Source organism: Arvicola amphibius, chromosome 1, assembly GCF_903992535.2.
Source record: "Arvicola amphibius chromosome 1, mArvAmp1.2, whole genome shotgun sequence".
NCBI classification, from domain to species: Eukaryota; Metazoa; Chordata; class Mammalia; order Rodentia; family Cricetidae; genus Arvicola; species Arvicola amphibius.
This window is the reverse complement of record NC_052047.1, coordinates 182,265,585-182,283,168: the sequence shown is the minus strand read 5'-3', so window position 1 is coordinate 182,283,168 and position 17,584 is coordinate 182,265,585. Positions and strand designations below refer to the sequence as shown.

General features: G+C 38.6%; 1 protein-coding gene across 5 annotated transcripts in view; it reads right to left on the bottom strand.

Annotated features, from left to right (window-relative positions):
* Positions 1 to 17,584, bottom strand: part of R3hcc1l (R3H domain and coiled-coil containing 1 like) — a 92,529-nt gene that overhangs the window by 22,600 nt on the left and 52,345 nt on the right. For all 5 annotated transcript variants that reach the window (XM_038317764.1, XM_038317769.1, XM_038317766.1 and 2 more), the window contains one exon: positions 6,338 to 8,124. In XM_038317764.1, the coding sequence (XP_038173692.1) occupies positions 6,338 to 8,110 (1,773 nt within the window). In that variant the 5' untranslated portion in view covers positions 8,111 to 8,124. The remainder of the gene's footprint in view (positions 1 to 6,337; positions 8,125 to 17,584) is intronic.

Genomic DNA, 17,584 nt, shown 5'->3' with positions numbered 1-17,584 from the left:
ACCACAATCCCAGAGAACTTAGACAACAATGAGGACCCTAAGAGAGACATACATGGATTTAATCTACATGGGAAAAGACAAGATCTCCTGCGTAAATTGGGAGCATGGGGACCTTGGGGGAGGGTTGAAGGGGGAGAGGAGAAGCAGGGAGAGGAGCAGAGAAAAATGTAGATCTCAATAAAAATCAATAAAAAAATTAAGAAATGTTTGATTAAAAAGAAAGAGATGAGGTTTATAATTTGATTCATTTTAATGCATCTACAGCAGACCAAAGGGAAGTTAGCAAATGATTCTGGGTAAATGATTTTCAGAATTATTATAATGTGTATATGTGATAGTCCACCAGTGGAAGAAGTCAAGGGAGAACTCTGGAATCTATTCTCTCCTTTGACCTTTCCATGTATTTTGTGGATCATACTCACATGGCAAGCGCTTTTCCCTGCTGAGTAACCAAACACAAACACTTGAAGACTTGTTTTGTTTTGCTGAGAAGGCATAAGTGAAACCAGGATATTCCTTCAGTATTCAACTTGATCCACAAACTATTCAACTAGCCAACTTCTTCAAGTTTGGGCTTGAAGAGTCTTACTGCCCTAGTATTCTGGCCAGGCCTAAAAACTATAGCTTAACTTACTGTGACATAATCATCCAAATTTACTGACAGAAGATTTTTAAATAAATAAAATAATGGTGGGAAGTAAAAAAAAAAAATCCAGACTCTTTAATTCTTCATTGTTCAAAATACAAAAGGAAAATAAAAAGATTTCATTTATTCTCTATAGATAAAAAATTAAAAGTATGCTACATTATTCTGGGAGAGTTATCTGCTTCTCTGTCAGATGGGCTGCTATTATTAACCCAAATTCTTTGTGCAGACGGAGAATTATATCACAGAGAGACTAAAAGGATATCCCTATAGTTACAAATTAGATTACTGACAAAGTCTGAATCATAATTCCAGTCACCTGGCTGCTCATCTAGCTTTCCATCCAGTAACATAGTAAAGTGTCCTCACGGTAAATGGAAGCAGAAGCAATGCCGTGTCAGTGTTCGGGTTGTCACTCTTTTGTACTGAGGATTTATGGGTACAGCTGTTGTAGGTGGGAGGAAGGAAAACATCAATGACAAAGTTGAAAAGATAACGGCTACTGATTTCAGTGCACTCCTATTTTCTAATAGGCCACAGAGTAATTTCAAAAAACATTGCCCATGGTAGGCAGAATAACAGCCTCCTAAAGATGTTCACATCCTGATTCCTGAAACCTGTAAAAACACCATGCTGCATGTGAATTAACGTAGAAGACACAGATGTGCAATCAGCTGACCTTAAAATTGTCTAAGATTATCTTGGTGGGCCCAGTGCAATAATAAACATCTTTTTGAAGAAAAGAATCAGTGAGTAGACATGACTGGCCACTGCTAGCTGTACAAATAGAAATGATGCTATAAACCAGGGAATGCAGGGCAGCCTCTGCTAACTGAAAAGGGTTTTTTTTTTTCTTTCTTTTTTTTTTTTTTTTTTTTTTTGGTTTTTCGAGACAGGATTTCTCTGCAGCTTTTTTTTTTTTTTTTTTTTTTTAAAGCCTGTCCTGGAACTAGCTCTTGTAGACCAGGCTGGCCTCAAACTCAAGAGATCCGCCTGCCTCTGCCTCCCGAGTGCTTGAAAAGGGTTTTTAAAAACAAAATAAATCACCTCCCTTACAGCTTCCATAAGAGATCACGGCCTTGCCCTATCTTGGGACTTCTGACTTCTAGAGCTGTAAGAATATTAATTTGTGTTGATGTAAGCAACCGAGTGTCTAGCTATTTATTACAGCAGCAGTACATTATATGCTATATATTGAATAGACTACTTTTTCTTTGCCTCGTGTCACCAAACAGATATGGCACAGCCCAACCAAAGACTGTGCTCTGAAGGCCGACACAGTGCACTCTTCCTCCTTCGATTCTCAGTACTGATCTGGACGTGACTTTGTATCTGCTCTTTGCACATCTCAAAAATCACATTCTCCACAGACTATTCAAATACTGCCCATACTGTAAAAGCTCCCTAAATGACTATGGGTCAGTGACTCGTGCTGTCCTCTGCGTGTCTAACAGTACTAACTTCACCTGCATTTCCACAGCACTCACTACACAACACCTTGTACCACGGCTACACCTCTCCTTCTCTCTCTCTCTCTCTCTCTCTCTCTCTCTCTCTCTCTTTGGTTTTTCGAGACAGGGTTTCCCTGTAGTTTCTAGAGCCTGTCCTGGAACTAGCTCTTGTAGACCAGGCTGGCCTCGAACTCAGAGATCCGCCTGCCTCTGCATCCCGAGTGCTGGGATTAAAGGCGTGCCCCACCACCACCTGGCCACCTCTCCTTCTCTAATCCTATCCTAACCCCCAAATATCCATCAGGCCTACATTAAGGGAGCCATTTTAGGGTTGGCAAGAGACTTGGCTCTAGAGGGGATCCCAGGTGTCCACGGGGATGTCCCCAGCTAGGTCCTTGGGCAGCAGAGTAGAGGGTGCCTGAACTGGCCTTGCCCCACTATCTCACTGATGATTACCTCGAATATCACCATAGAATCTTTGTCCTTTCTCACACTAGCAACAGAGTAACTTGCCAGTATTTTTGATACAAATTATTACATTAAGATCCAAGCATATGCAAGATTGAATTTCCTTAAAAGTATGCTTGTCTTTAACCAACCTTCCAATATAAATGTATCTTTAATTCTGGAGAAGTTGTCTGTTTACTTTTGACAAGGGCAAAAAAGTAGATTCTTTGTCAACCCCCGCCTCTCCTCTCACAGTGACCTTGAACATACATAATGAACTGAATGGAATATCATTACGAGTCAGGTCACTATCGCATCTCCATCTGCCCCAGCCACAGCCCACATAGACATCATACAGAAAGTACTGAACAGAAGCACACTCAACAACAGAACCAGGAACACCAGGAGTCTGCTAACTATAGAAGGAAAGACTCCTTCCTTCATGCTCACAATACGGACTCACAACTGTTTTCTTTTTTTCAGCTTGGAACAGATCAGAATTAAAGTGTTAATGGCTTGCACATCCCTCAGAAAAATACATCACTCAACAAATCTACCAGTGCTCAAAAGAGATTTTTAATTTTCATATTTACCTGGTTTAAAACAACAGCAGCAATGCAAAGGGATCCAACTTAATGTTCCCTTCTTTGTGTGACCCGGGATCTCTAGACACCAAGTACTACAGACTGAATAAGGCAGACGTCCAATCAAGTGTACCTTGGGATGGGCCATGTGATCATGTTAAATAAATGCACCTTGGGATGGGCCATGTGATCGTGTTAAATCAAGTGCACCCTGGGATGGCCCATGTGATCATGGCAGAACAACTGGAAGATGTCTCTACAAATTCCCACTCAGGCAGCCAATAACCTATCAGTTCAGAAAGTTTTATAAAAATACAAATTATAAAATGTTAAGATAGCTGGAAATAATAAAATTTGTGAAAATACAAACAGTAATAAAAAGACCAGGGACTACATGGAAAGTCTATGCTTTAGTAATTTTTTCTGTAAATCTAAAATTGTATGAAAATAATGTATACATTAAAAGAAACAGGAGAAAAGTTAGGACCTTAGAACAGTATGGAAGAAATAACTATAATCTTTCTTAATTTCATGGCCTCACCAACATTAAACTGTTATTAACCAGTTCAGCCCTGGGAGATCTAGTCTGTCTAGTGTCACTGTGTCATTCATCAAACCATCAAATAATATCAGTGAATTTCTTGGGTTGCTGTTTTACTCATTAATTTAATAACTATGCTATGTGGCTATATGACTGTACAATTATATCTTTTCTCTCTAAATAAAATATAAGCAATTTTAGAACATAGTCAACAAATAGCATAACACCTTCAACATAGTAACTTCTTGCTACTTGCAATTTATAATGTCTGTGGTGGTTTGAAGGAAAATGGCCCTCAAAGGGAGTGCACTACTAGGTGGTGTGCCCTTGGAGTAGGTGTGGTCTTGTTGGCAGAAGTGTGTCACTGTGGAGACAGGCTTTGAGGTCTCATAAGTGCTCAAGATACCCCCCAATGTTTTAGTTCCCTTCATGTTACCTTCTCATCAAGAGGTAACCAGCACCATGCTGCCATGCTCCCTGCCATGATGATAATGGACTAAACCTCTGAACTGTAAGCAACCACCTCAATTCAATGTTGCTGTTGTTTTTTAAATAACAGTTGCCGTGGTCATGGTGTCTCTTCATAGCAACAGAAACCCAAACTAAGACAGTGTCACACTGCAAGTGTCTGCTGTTGAACTGCAAAGTGACAAGGACACAACACCAGCGACGTGCGGTGGTCTCTGAAAGCTGCACTATAAAGGCCTTCCTCCCCTGTGTGTCACACATGCTGAACTATATAGACAATGTGTTTGCAGGAGACAGAGGATGTCAGAATGCTGGTGAACACAGTGAGTGGAAACAGGTGCAATTTCTTTACTTTGCTCCTCAGTTCTTATGGTTGAGCAAGGGTAGTGGTTTTCTCTAACACAAAGACTAAAGTGGAAGATTACCTATTTATTTCTATGCAAAACCTCAAAGACTAGATATAGCTAATGAAGGTGACCAATGCTAACATCCATGGACATCATTAGTGTTTACTGTTGGTACATCACCTGCCCTTCTACCCTGAATTTGCTGGCCATAATAGGAGGCAGCAGGGGTCATCCAAGTTTTGTTGTTGCTGCTTTCCCTATGAAAGAGTTAATTATTAGAGAGATAAAAGAGGTCATGCCAATGTTCTCTCCTTTATTGGTTACCAGTTTAAATTTCTGGGCATCCCATATCCTGGTTTAAGATGAAATACAGCTGCAAGGCCATTAAAGTTGGTGCACATCTTTAATACCAGAACTCAGGAGACAAAGGCAGATTGAGCTCTGAATTTAAGGCCAGCCTGGTCTACAAAGCAAGTTCCAGGACAATCGGGGTCACACAGAGAAACTCTGTCTTGAAAAATAAATAAACTAATTAATTAATTACGACAATAAAAGATGAAATGTGATCTTTGACAATTCATCAAGGATTGCAGTTCTGGGAGCTCACTTACGACCTCTCCATGTTCTATTTCTTTGGACCAGTTTTAGAAGTTCAAATGTAACTTATCAATGGTTGTCACATCCTACTTTACAGCATATCTTCCTGCCTATAAGAAGCATTAGATATGCTTCCATGTCTAGCCTTTATCAACAAATAAAAAGGCCAACGGAGAAAAAAGCCAAAGCCTTCTGCTGGAAAACTCTCAAGGTAGATAAGCACTCAAGTTCTACATTTCATTAAGTATGCTTGAGGAATATAAATAATAAACTAAGAGCAAAGGTCACCAAAGGGCTATTATATTATTAGATTTGTGGCATCCTTCAAAAACCAGAAGAGAACTGGGACTACTGCATCCACAGCCCATCAGATTCAAAGAACATGAGTGTAAATGACAGCTTCGAGGGCCAATGACAGAGCAGGACTGAAACACCCACGTCTTTCCTAAAGGATAACTACTTGGGGTCTCACTCACAAACCAAACACTCCTCCCTTCCAGACCAAGGCCATGTGAATGCACAATAAGAGAGAGAAAACGGTTCTCTATTTAAAGCACTGGTTCTAATTTGCAATAAAGAATTTAAATGGCAGAGAGGTAAATGTTAAAATATGAAAATGAATGTGGAGCTCAAGAGTTTGTACCATGCCTTCAAGTCACACATTTGGTATTTCTGAACTCACTATCAGCATACCATCAATTCACTAATAGTCCTTATATGTACTCGATAGTCACTAACACAGTCTAACTCAGTATCAACTCCGCAGAAAATAGCCATATTCTTTCCTTCTCTTCTCTACTTCCTTCTACAGTTTCCGACATTCCAAAATTCACTAAAATATAAAGATGAATGATTAGGTTATAAATTATTTCCTTCCCCCAAATGGCTCAAGTAAAAATACATGCTATCAAAACAGAAAAACATTTTTGATGTTTCTATATTTTTGATCATTTTTGATCTCTGTATTTCCTCAACGAGCTGTCAGAATCCATTAAATTTATATTTAATCTATTCAGTGTAATATCTTAATATTTAGCAATTACAGATATAGCAGGATTACGTGTTTTAACTTTTCCATATCTATCAGATATTCTTTTCTCAATATATAATCCTATCAAGCTATTGCTATTGCAAGAATTTAAATTTAATGTGAGAAAATGAATGAATGTATACAATGTCTAACAGAAATATTTCCAAATCTAGATTTCCTAAGTTTATGAACTGTCTAAATATCAAGTAATTTCAACTGAGCATACCTCTTGTAGAAGACATGGGTCTACACAGTCACCGTCATCATTAAACATAGATTCCCAGCTTTCCTCCGCAGCAATACTTCCTTGTATGTGAGAAGTGTCTGTTGTTTTTAGCTCTACAGATGTTTCCACAGATGAATCTCTATCAGAAAATGATAGAGCACACACTGTGTTCTCTGAGTCATCTTCCTCTTTTGTTTCAAACTCTTCAGCACTTCTTAGCTCCTGCACTGCCTCTGTTATCTCCTCAGTACTATTCAGATCACTGCCCAAGGCACTCTCCAAAAGGTTAGTCCCATTTGACACACTCAGTTCAGAGTCCAAACAAGTGGTACAATTACTATCAGCAATCTCCTTTATGGGTAAAGAGGAAGCACAACCTGACACACGCTCTACCAACTTTCCTGTTGACTCTGTAAAACCAGATGCAATGCTCTCAGCATAAATATCTGAGCAGGCAGTTAGGGTGCTACCATTTTCAGAGTCGTTCTCACTTTTAGCTGCATCAAGAAGGGCTCCATCTGCACTTATTTCTATAGAATCTGAAGACTGACTCATATTGCTGCTACTCTCATCAGATTCTCTAACTGCAACTATGCAAGGGCTGCCTTCAGCTACACGAGCACGAGATGCACCTGCAATGTCCTGCATACATGCCTTGCTGCCAGTGTCACACACACTTTTAAATCCATTATCGGTGTCTGTCTCATGAGCAAGGACAGCTGTATCAGAAGGCTCATACTTTACACATAACTCATCAGCAGAGCTGTCACTCTCACACTCTCCAGTCACTGTTGGATCAATAATGCCATTTGTGCTCTCTAATTTGCTGACTATAGCCATTTTACGAGAAATGCTACCCATAGTCTCAGAAATGGAATCTACACCTTTCTGACCCAAGACAGATTCTGGAGTGTTGACTGTATCCTCACTCTCAGCTTCAAAGTCTGTAAAAGTAGGATCAACATCATCATCTGGACCTCCGGGAACAGAAACTGCAGAGATGCTCCCAGGAGTGTGCTTTGACACTCCATCTGATGTTTCCACACTGCATGGTGCAGTTTCAGAATCAGAACTTAGAGTTACTGGCATAGCCGTACCCTCTGGTTTCAACCGAGTGGTAACAACTTGAGGAAACTGGGAGACTAGCTCCATAGCATTGGCCTCAGTTTCAATTCTGCTGTCCAACTTTCTATTTACAAAAGTTTCTCCACTGAAATCACAGAGCCCCACATTCTGGAATGCTCTATTTAGAACCTGAGCATCACCGGCTTCTAAGTAAGACTTCGATGAAAGCACCTCCTGGTTTCCCATCACTCCTGCAGTCGGAACTTCCAAACACTCCACTTCCTTTGGTTTAAAAAGTCTTTGCAGAGGTCCATTAGATATAATCCCAGCACTGGGGGCTCTGGGTTGATGTTCTTGAGATGAGGCTTCTTTGGACTCTTCAATTCCTCTCTTAATATAAACCTTGTCTTTATTCTGTTTTTGGAGGCATCCATCTTCCCTTAATTTTGATGTTCTCCTTCCTTCCCTATAGTCACACCCCTTCCTGTCAGAACGGCCACTAAGTCTGTGAGACTGCAGCTTATTTCCAGAGGTCTTCTGGGGAAGACAGCCTTCCTTTTGTTCTTGCAGCGCAAAGGCAGGAGGCCTGCAGCTTTCTTCCTGGGCACCTGCCTTGGGGAGTGCTGTACCCCTTCGAGCTTTAGGTACATAAAGTGCCATGTCAGGCCTTTTGGTTCGAACTCTGCATCTCTCTGCTTCTTGCTGCATGGCACCACTTCAATCTGAAAAAAAGGGAAGATTTAATAATAAAAAACTAATTATAATGTACTGAACAAAGAAAAATTTAAAGAATGGGTAGAGGGCCTACTAATCTATTCTATAGCAATCACTGACATAAAAAAAGGAAAATCTGTCATAAATACTTAGTGCAATCACTCATGTAAGTGAACCCCAAAGCCCATGAGGTCAACAGACTTTATCACAAGACACCCTTTCTTTGAATCTTCAAAACCACTCAACCTACCTTTCAAGTTTTCTCTTTTTAAACATGTAATTTTGCTTCAGTTTGAATTTAAAAACAGATTATGTGAACAGTGATGGCCACTACATCGTCATAAAGAACAACCATCTGCATGTTCTAAAGCCCAGATTTGATGTGGGAATGTCCTTCTGTATATGTGTTGCTTTTATTGATTGATGAATAAAAGCTGTTTGGGTCAATGGCTTAGCAGAGTAAAGCCAGGTGGGAAATCAGATGATAGATACATAGGGAGAGCAGGCTGAGTCAGAGAGACACCATGTAGCTGCTGAAGGAGAGATTCCCTCGGGAATCTTACTTTACCAGTAGTTTACAACTTCGGGGTGATACACAGATTAATAGAAATGAGTTAATTCAAGATGTAAGATCTAGCTAGAAATATGTCTGAGTCATTGGCTGAACAGTGTTGTAAATGATATAGTTTCTGTGTGGTTATTCAGATCTGAGCAATCAGAAAATAAATGAGCAATCTCCACCGACATAGACTTCTCCTATGAAGAGTACTGTCAAGAAGGATCTCAAAAAGCCAAACTGCCAGCCTACATACATACATACATACATACATACATACATGCAGAGAGAGAGAGAGAGAGGAGAGATTTGAATGCCATCCACACAATAAACAACACTAAAGAAATCTTCCTAGAAAACAGTACATTGGTATCATGATATTGATGAAAAAAAAGTAGAGAAGAGAAAAAGGTGCTGAATGACCCTGTCTAATCATTACGTGTGTGTGCGCACACGCATGCATGTGTGTATGTCACACTGAGCTTATAAATATACATACGCCTTTGTATCAATAAAACAAAAATACAATGTTTAAGAAAAACATTTTTTTTTAAAGTTTAGGTTAACAAACCTTTATCTAAAAATATTCAAATTTCAAAACCCAAAACTTTTGGAGTGACATGTCAGCATTCAATACTGGGTTTTGGAGCTTTTAGAATTGTTCCTGGATTAGCAATGTTCAGCTAGTAAGTCAATATACCAACATTCTAGGAATACAGAAAATCCACAAACCTCTGAAACACTGCTGCAACACAAAAGGAGACCCAGCCTATGGTAATATTCATTTAAGTGGCCTACGCTGAGTTTTCTCTCTTCTAGCAGTAATAAGATAGATGGAAGCAGGAAAGGAGGAGGCTGGAGAACAAGAAAACTATGATGAGCCAGTTCACACTCGTAACCCCTGAAAGCCTCCACCATGGTCTGTCAAAAATTTTAACAGAAATTTAAGAGAGATTAAATAAATTCTTATCTATTACTATTCCGTGTATCTATTAAATACATGGAAACATGCTGGGCATATTGGATTACTCTTTTAATTTTCAAACTAGTGCTGTAAGTATGACGGTGTTATGATAAAGAGAAGAAAGGGTTATATGTAACAAACCCAAACGTACCCTCTGATAGTTCACCACATGTTATTTTAGAAGAGAGACATGAAGAAAGAGGGAAAACCTGTCACCCCTGTTCACTTTATATTAGATTCCTAAAAAGTCATCTGGTCCAGAAAAGTCTTCATTGATGACACTCTTTCACGGCAGGGTTTGTTTTTATTTTCTTTTTGAGCCTAAAAAAAATGCCGTGGTCAAGTATCTCCAGGGGTGTTTTATTTCTAGGTTGCTTTTGTTTTATAAGGTAACAGAGTGTCACTAAGTAGCCTAAGCTTATCCCGAACTTGGTATACAGCCAAGGCTCACCTTGAATTCAAGATTCTCATGCTTCAGCCTCCCCAGTAAAACTGCCTTATTTAGCCTCTCCTCTTCTATTAATATATTAGTGTTTATGTGTGTGTGTGTGTGTGTGTGCATGTATGTGTGTACACGCACCATTGTGCCATGTGAAGGTCAGAGAACACCTTGACAGGTTCTCTCCGTGTATCATGGGAATCCTAGAACTTGAACTCTGACTACCAAGCCTGGCAGTCGGCACCTTTACTTGCTGAGTCATCTAGCTGAAGTCCTTTTGCTATTTTGAATTCTGAATATCTGGCCTAACACTGTTCACAGATTTTCTATCATTCTGACTGTGTAAAGAATACAATTTTTAAAAATGTATTAATTTTATGTGTACACATGAACACCACAGTGCACACATGGAGGTCAGAGTTGGCTCTTTCCTTCCATGATGTGGATTCTGGGGACTGAGCTCAGGCTGTCAATCTTGGCAACAGGTACCTTTACCCACTGAGCCATTTTGTTGGCCTATGATTTTAATAGAGCCAAATTTCAAAAAGGTCTAAGTTTCAAAGAAACTCTAAGGAATGCGATTAACAGTGTGTCAATTTCAATTAGTAAAACACCTATCAGTATATACCTCAGCAAACTTCTGGGCAGAAATGAACAGATGTGGATTAGCTGAAATAACCTGTAACTTGCTTCAGCTGATTACATAGCAGGAGTAATGGTAATGAATAGAGGTGAATTTACAGGGAGAGGGCACTGAACAGTATGGACTTTAATACCCATGGCCCTTTCAAATTTAGTATTTTATATGGGAATCAGATGCACACGATAAACAAAAAGTACAAAAGAGATGTCCAACTGACACAAAACTGATGGGATTAATAAAGACAAAGATGACAAAATCATAATTCAGCATCATTTCTAGAATCCGAAGTGAAAAACTAAAAGCAATATGAAGGCAATAGACAATAAACACATGGATCTGCTTGGGATTAAAAAAAAAATCTAACAGATTTACGTCTGTAAAATCTACCCAAAGAAGTATATGAAGACTTCTATTTCAGCCACAAGGTTAAGAAAAGCCAAAATGTGAGAAGGAAGTTTTAAAAAGAAAACACCCTTAGCATAGAGGAAGGCCATACTATGTATGCTCAGGAGAACTAAATGAGGGTGGCCCAGGCGGGTTTGGAAGAAGTGTCGCAGCTAACAGCACACCTGGAGACCAACTGCTCTACATAAGTGACATTTTCTCCCACATTTCTTTGTGTCTATGTTTCTCCAGAATCAACTGGCAGAAATTAAAAGCAACAGTTTTAACTCAATGTAAGAAAAAACAAAGCAAAACAAAACCCTGTATTTCTAGAGTTTTCCAATGCTATTATCAGGTTATGGGTGTTGTTTCCAATAAAAACTAAGTACATCTAAATGATTGACATATACCAGAAGAAGCATTTCTATTTATAACAAAGGTGGTCTAGTTTTAAGCATCTTTCAAACTCTAAATCATATTACTACCTCTAATCTGTAACTAGACTATTAGAGTCCTCAAATTATGTATTTTAATATTGTATGCTATATTGAACAATCCCTTTTCCTGAATGATCATATATCATAATAATACTATCTTAAACTGGAAAAGTAATACAATAAACTTATAATGTCTATTTCCTATCTAAATGCTAAATTCAATTGGGCCATAACAAGCAATGTTTTGGTAAATTACCAACAAGCTCACGGTGTATTTCAGAGTGTTGGCTGTTTATACCAAAGATGTCTATAGTAAGTGATTCCTTTGCTCAAGTGGATAACTTCTCTGAATAATGGAAGAGTATATCTTCATTTTTTAAGCTATTCACAATATAGTAGCTAAAGACATGACACGTTTACATTAGTATTTTCATCGTTGTTAAGTCTAGACGATCAATAAGTAATCAAGTCCTGATTTATGGCATCTGCCAATCTTTGTACAGTAAATATTCTTACCTTGAGTAATTTCAAGCTACCAATGTAGCATCATTGAACACAAATTTGGGAAAATTTGTAAAGACATATACCAGTCTTCAAGTATAGAGATGTATGATACACTAATTTTCAGAACACAGATCATAAGCAGTTTGTTACATTTTAAAAATTCAATATATTTAATACTAAACCTATGCGCTTGGATTATGGGAGTTGGGGAGACGGTTCCAACAGTAAAGTACCACTTGCCACACATACATGAGGATCTGAGTTTAGCCTCAAGTACTCATGAAAGGGAGGGGAAAAAGTTATGCCTGGTGGGCTTGTGCCAGCCGCCCTGCAGCTTCAGAGCCAGGGAGCAGACAGAAGGATCCAGTCAGTCTGCATAACCAACAAGCTCTAGGTAAAGTGAGACCCTGTCTGAAAAATAAAAAGAGCAGCCACTGCGGAGGACCCCTGAGGTCAACCTCTGTCCCACCCCACACACAGGCCCACACTTGCACACATAAAACTTCCCATCACAGCATTTTGTAGATGGAGGCTATGCTTTAGTTTCCCAGCCACCTAGACCTAAATAATAACACAAAAATTGTGTTAATTACAACACTGCTTGGTCAACAGCTCAGGCATATTCCTAGCCAGCTCCTATATCTTAAATTAACCCATTTCTATTAATCTGTGCATCACCACGACACTGTGGCTTAACAGTAAGGTTCTGGCATCTTTCTCTGTTGGCAGCTACAAGACTCCTGACTCCGCCTTCTTTCTCACTGCATTCAGTTTAGGTTTCCCGCCTACCTATATTCTGCCCTGTCATAGGCCAAAACATATTCTTTATTAGCCAATGGTGATAAAACATATTCACATCATACAAGGAGAATCCCACATCAGCATATGATTTCTTACTTAAACTCAACTCTTCCCCAGTTTAATTTTTTAAAGTTTTTTTATGTTGAAAGAGCATTTTACTAAGTTAATTGAAGAAAAGAATTAGTTATTCTACATTTTACAGCTTATTTATTCCAGAAAGACTAGAAATACTCAGTTTTGTCCAAAATTACATTTTCTAAAGGGGATAAAAAGCCAGGTTTCTTTTTGATAGAGAGCAGCTAATTACTAAAATGTACCTTTGTAACAATCAGGCCAAATTGTTTTCTCTATAACTTTTGTACACTGGGACTATACTTTTTAGCACCTTTCCAACTGCTTCTACTGTTGTAACGTTCTCTTGAGAAAAAAAATGTTAGTAACATCAAGTACGTCTCTGATCTATTACCATAAGAACATAAATATCATGAACAAACTTTAACTTTTCCACAACAGGCCCACACTGCTTGTCCTATATCTGTTACCTGAATACACAGCTCTTCAATCAACAGCAGGGCATTAGGCTTTAAATACTCAACAGACAACCATGAAGTGACTAAGCTCAGGATTTTACAAGGCTCATTCAGAGTACCTAATATTAGAAAGAAATGACCTAATGGGTGTGCTAACAATGCTTTTAGAACAAATTCTCTATCACTTTGTTGGCTCATATAAATGTATCATAACTAAACCATGTATGTTATCTCAAATGGGGAGGAGGGTCTCAATGTTTATCTCCGGTTGACTTAAAGTCCTTATTTGGCCTAGACTGGTCTCAAACTTGAAATCCTGCTTCAACCTCCCAGGTGCTGGAAGCATGAATGTGCCACCATTCCTACCTGTATCAACTTTTTATTAGAAAAGTTTTAACTGGAAACCTATAGAAGTCATAACAGTTAAAAACAGTACAAAAATGTTCACATACCATTTACCTAATTCCCCTACAGCTAATATTTCACCACGTGTGCTTTATCATTTACAGTAACACATGACCCTCCTTTCTTTCCTACTTCCTTTCCTCCTCCAGGCTGAACCTATTCCCCTGACCCATTGGAGAGCATTTAGCTAAATCTTATGGTTTTAATAAGATCCAGTTTTTATGACGGCTGGCTGTACTTGATTTTTCCATCAAGTACAACTCACTCCATATTTACCACTCAGGCCAAAGCAGTTTTCTGAAAACAAAAACAAACCAGGCATTTTAGCTCACAACACACACTAAGACTTCCTAAATTAAAACCATAGCAGCTGTGGTTGGTCAAGACAGGAATTTTTCACCTGAAAAACATCTTCTAACTTTTGCAAAACCAAAGATTATTATCTAATGCTGTTTGTAAAAGAAAAAAGGGTATGTCTTCAAAAGTTATATAATCCCTTCTCTAGACACATGTGTCCTTTTTCTGTTCCTTTCTGGAAAATCCTAGAGCTTAGATGCAACGATTAATACAAACCAGGTGTCTCTCTTTCTATGCCATGTCAAATTCCTTTGAAAATGAGGCAAGGCACAATCAATTCATATGTTAATAAACAAAGATATGAGGGTAAGACATGAAAATATTCTTAATTGAAAATACTTTCAAAATAGATTTACTTCAAATCTATTTTCTGAAGAATAAGTTTCATTAACTTTGTTAAAAATTATGAAATGTTTTAGAATAAAGAAATGTTTCAAGTAAGACACATAGTGAGTTCTGACTCTGGCATCCTCTTACGCATTCTACAAAATAAAAAGAAACCCAATGTGGTATTTTACATAAAGGCTACACTAACAGAATACAATTGTCACATATTAAAATGCCAATGCAACCGTCTTGAATACAAGAATTAGTAGGTAGATGGGTGGTTCCACATCATATAGGACTCATTTTATATAACAGATGTGGTTCTTCAAAACAGTGGGAAAGTGCCGGGCACGGTGGCACACACTTTAATCCCAGCACTCCAGGGGCAGAGGCAGGTGAATCTCTTGTGAGTTTGAGGTCAGCCTCACTTTGTAGAAAGTGAGTTCCAGAACAGCCAAAGATACACAGAGAAAACCTGTCTCAAAAAAACAAAACAAACAATCAAAACAGCAGGAAAATAAGAACGTTCCCTGTCTATTCACTTGGCTTAACTTTTCTGTATATCCAAGTGAGGTTGGTCTATAGGCGATCAAGGCTACTGTACAACAAAGCAGGTTAAAATTTATTACAAATGAGAATTTGGTAGAGCTCATATGCAGCTATCTCTCTTGCTGACTCCTCTCAGCAAACATATATTAGTGGTGTTGGAATAGAGTCTAGGGTCACAAACAGGACAGAGAAGTGCTCTATCACTGACTGCACAATGACCAAAATGTTCAAAATCAAAATGAAGTGAGGATGTTTGGGGCACAAATCACCTGTGTTGCACTGTCAACTTCACTGCAGCGTTTGTCTTGAACACATAACATGTGCCCTCTGCACTGAAAATACCAGTAGGCCACACAACACTACTGCGTGTTAGGAACGACAACATCTTAACCATACTACAAAGTTTTCTGCTCTCTTAGAAACAATGGCTTAAGCATGGAAAACAAACATTTACCAAACAATGGCTTAAGCACAAAAGACAAAGATTTAACTTCCCTATTCTCATTCCTCAGCATGCATCAAATTACTTTATCTTTGTACTGTTAGAATGTTTTATTCCAAAAATTACTGTTTGAGTTAACGATGTCATAAAAAAATTTTGACTTGGGATTCAGTGAAATTTCCAACAATTTCTGAAAACATAAAAACACACTTTTGTCATTTAGTACTATGTGTTTATTTGAAGTGACATTCGCAGAACTGATGTAGTGGTCTGAATGAGAATGGCTCCCACAGGCTTATAGGTTTGAATGCTTGGGCACCAGGGAGTGGCACTATTCGAGAGGATTAGGAAGTGTGGCCTAGTTTGAGAAGTGTGGCACAAGCGATGGGCTTTGGGGTTTCAAAAACCTGTAGTCCCGGTGTCTCTCTCCTGTTGCCTGTGGATCCAGACACAGAACTCTAGGTTACTTCTCCAGCATGTCTGCCAGCATGTCAACATGCTCCCCACCATAATAATGGATTAAACCTCTAAAACTGTAAGCAAGCCCCAACTAAATGGTTTCTTTCATAAGAGTTGCCTTATCATGGTGTCTCTTCATAGCAAAAGAACACTGACTAAGACAACTGACAATGATAAAATATTAATGAATTATAAAAAACACTGTAGATGTGCTAGCTCCTGGAATATCAAATATTCAGTCAAGATTTAATTATTTAAAATATTGTTAAGATTACAGTTATTTATTTACTCGTGGGTAGTGGGGAGCACTTGCTTGCTCCAGTGCCCATGTAGAGGTGGACAGCTTGCAGGAGTTGGATCTCTCCTTCTACCCTAGGGTCTCAGGACTGAACTCAAGTCATCAAGCTTGGCAGCAGTCACCTTTACCTGCTGAGCCCAAAACCTTAATTCTTACAAGAAAATAAAAATGTCCCACACAGGCTGACACATTTGAACACTTGGTCCCCAGTGACTGATGCTGTTTGAGGAGGCTCCGAGCCTTTAGGAGGAGCAACCTTGCTATAGAAGTACCGCTGGGGCAGGGTTTGATGGCTCTAGTAGTCTCCCCCTACTCCCAGTCTGTTCTCTCCACTTCCAGTTGAGATGCGATCTCCCAGCTTCCTGTGCCAGCCACCTGCTGCCATGCCTCCCCCACCTTTATAAACGCTCCCCTAGGGAACCACAATAAACTCTTTCTTCCGTAAGTCCCTTTTGGTCATTTTTTTTAAACACAGCAACAAAAAGTAACTAATATATGTATATGGCCAGAGCTACATAAAAATTTCTCAGGCAAAAAGAGTTTATAAAGTAAAAAAATTTCAAAGTGTTCTGTACTTTAATTCTATTCTGAGAAATGCTAAACAACAGAAGACAGCAAAAAAGGGTGCTATCAGACTATCACATATTTGACTGTGCCAAGAATGTATCACATATCTTTTCTTTTTCTTTTTTGGTTGATGTTGGAGATGGAGTCCAGGGTCCTGTGCATGCTAACAAGTACCATACAGTGAGAGACAATTACACACCCCATTCTTTAATTCTGAGAACCAGCACAGCTCTAATTATAAACTAAAATTTACTAAATAAGAGGTATGGTAAGAAATATTTCCATTTCTAAAGACTCTTTGTGACAATTTTTTTAAATTAATAGATAATTCATAGTAATGATGGGCTGGGAATGTAGCCCAGTTGGTTGAATATTTGTCTAGTATGAATGAGGTCCTGATTTTGATCCCCAGAATTGCAGAAACCAGGTGTGGTAGCTCAATCTATAATACCAGCACTTGAAAGGTACAGTGGGGATCAGTAGAAGGTCACCCTTGGTTACATAGTGAGTTTCTAGCCAGTCTGGGCTACAGGAGACTCTGTCTTTATATAACACAACTTTACTCTCCTCTTTTAATAAACCATCTTTTAAAAATATTTTCCAGGTAAACTTCTTTCAGTGAGTAATAATTTTTCATAAATGTATATTTCTAAGGAGAATTATCTACACTGTTGCATATCCAAGAGCAGGAAATGAAAGAGGAAAGAATGATGTCAAAGGACTTACTTATTTTATACTACATGTATCACATTATTTAAGTTTGTTACAACAAGCTTGCAGTATTTTGTAATTAAAAGCAAAATCAC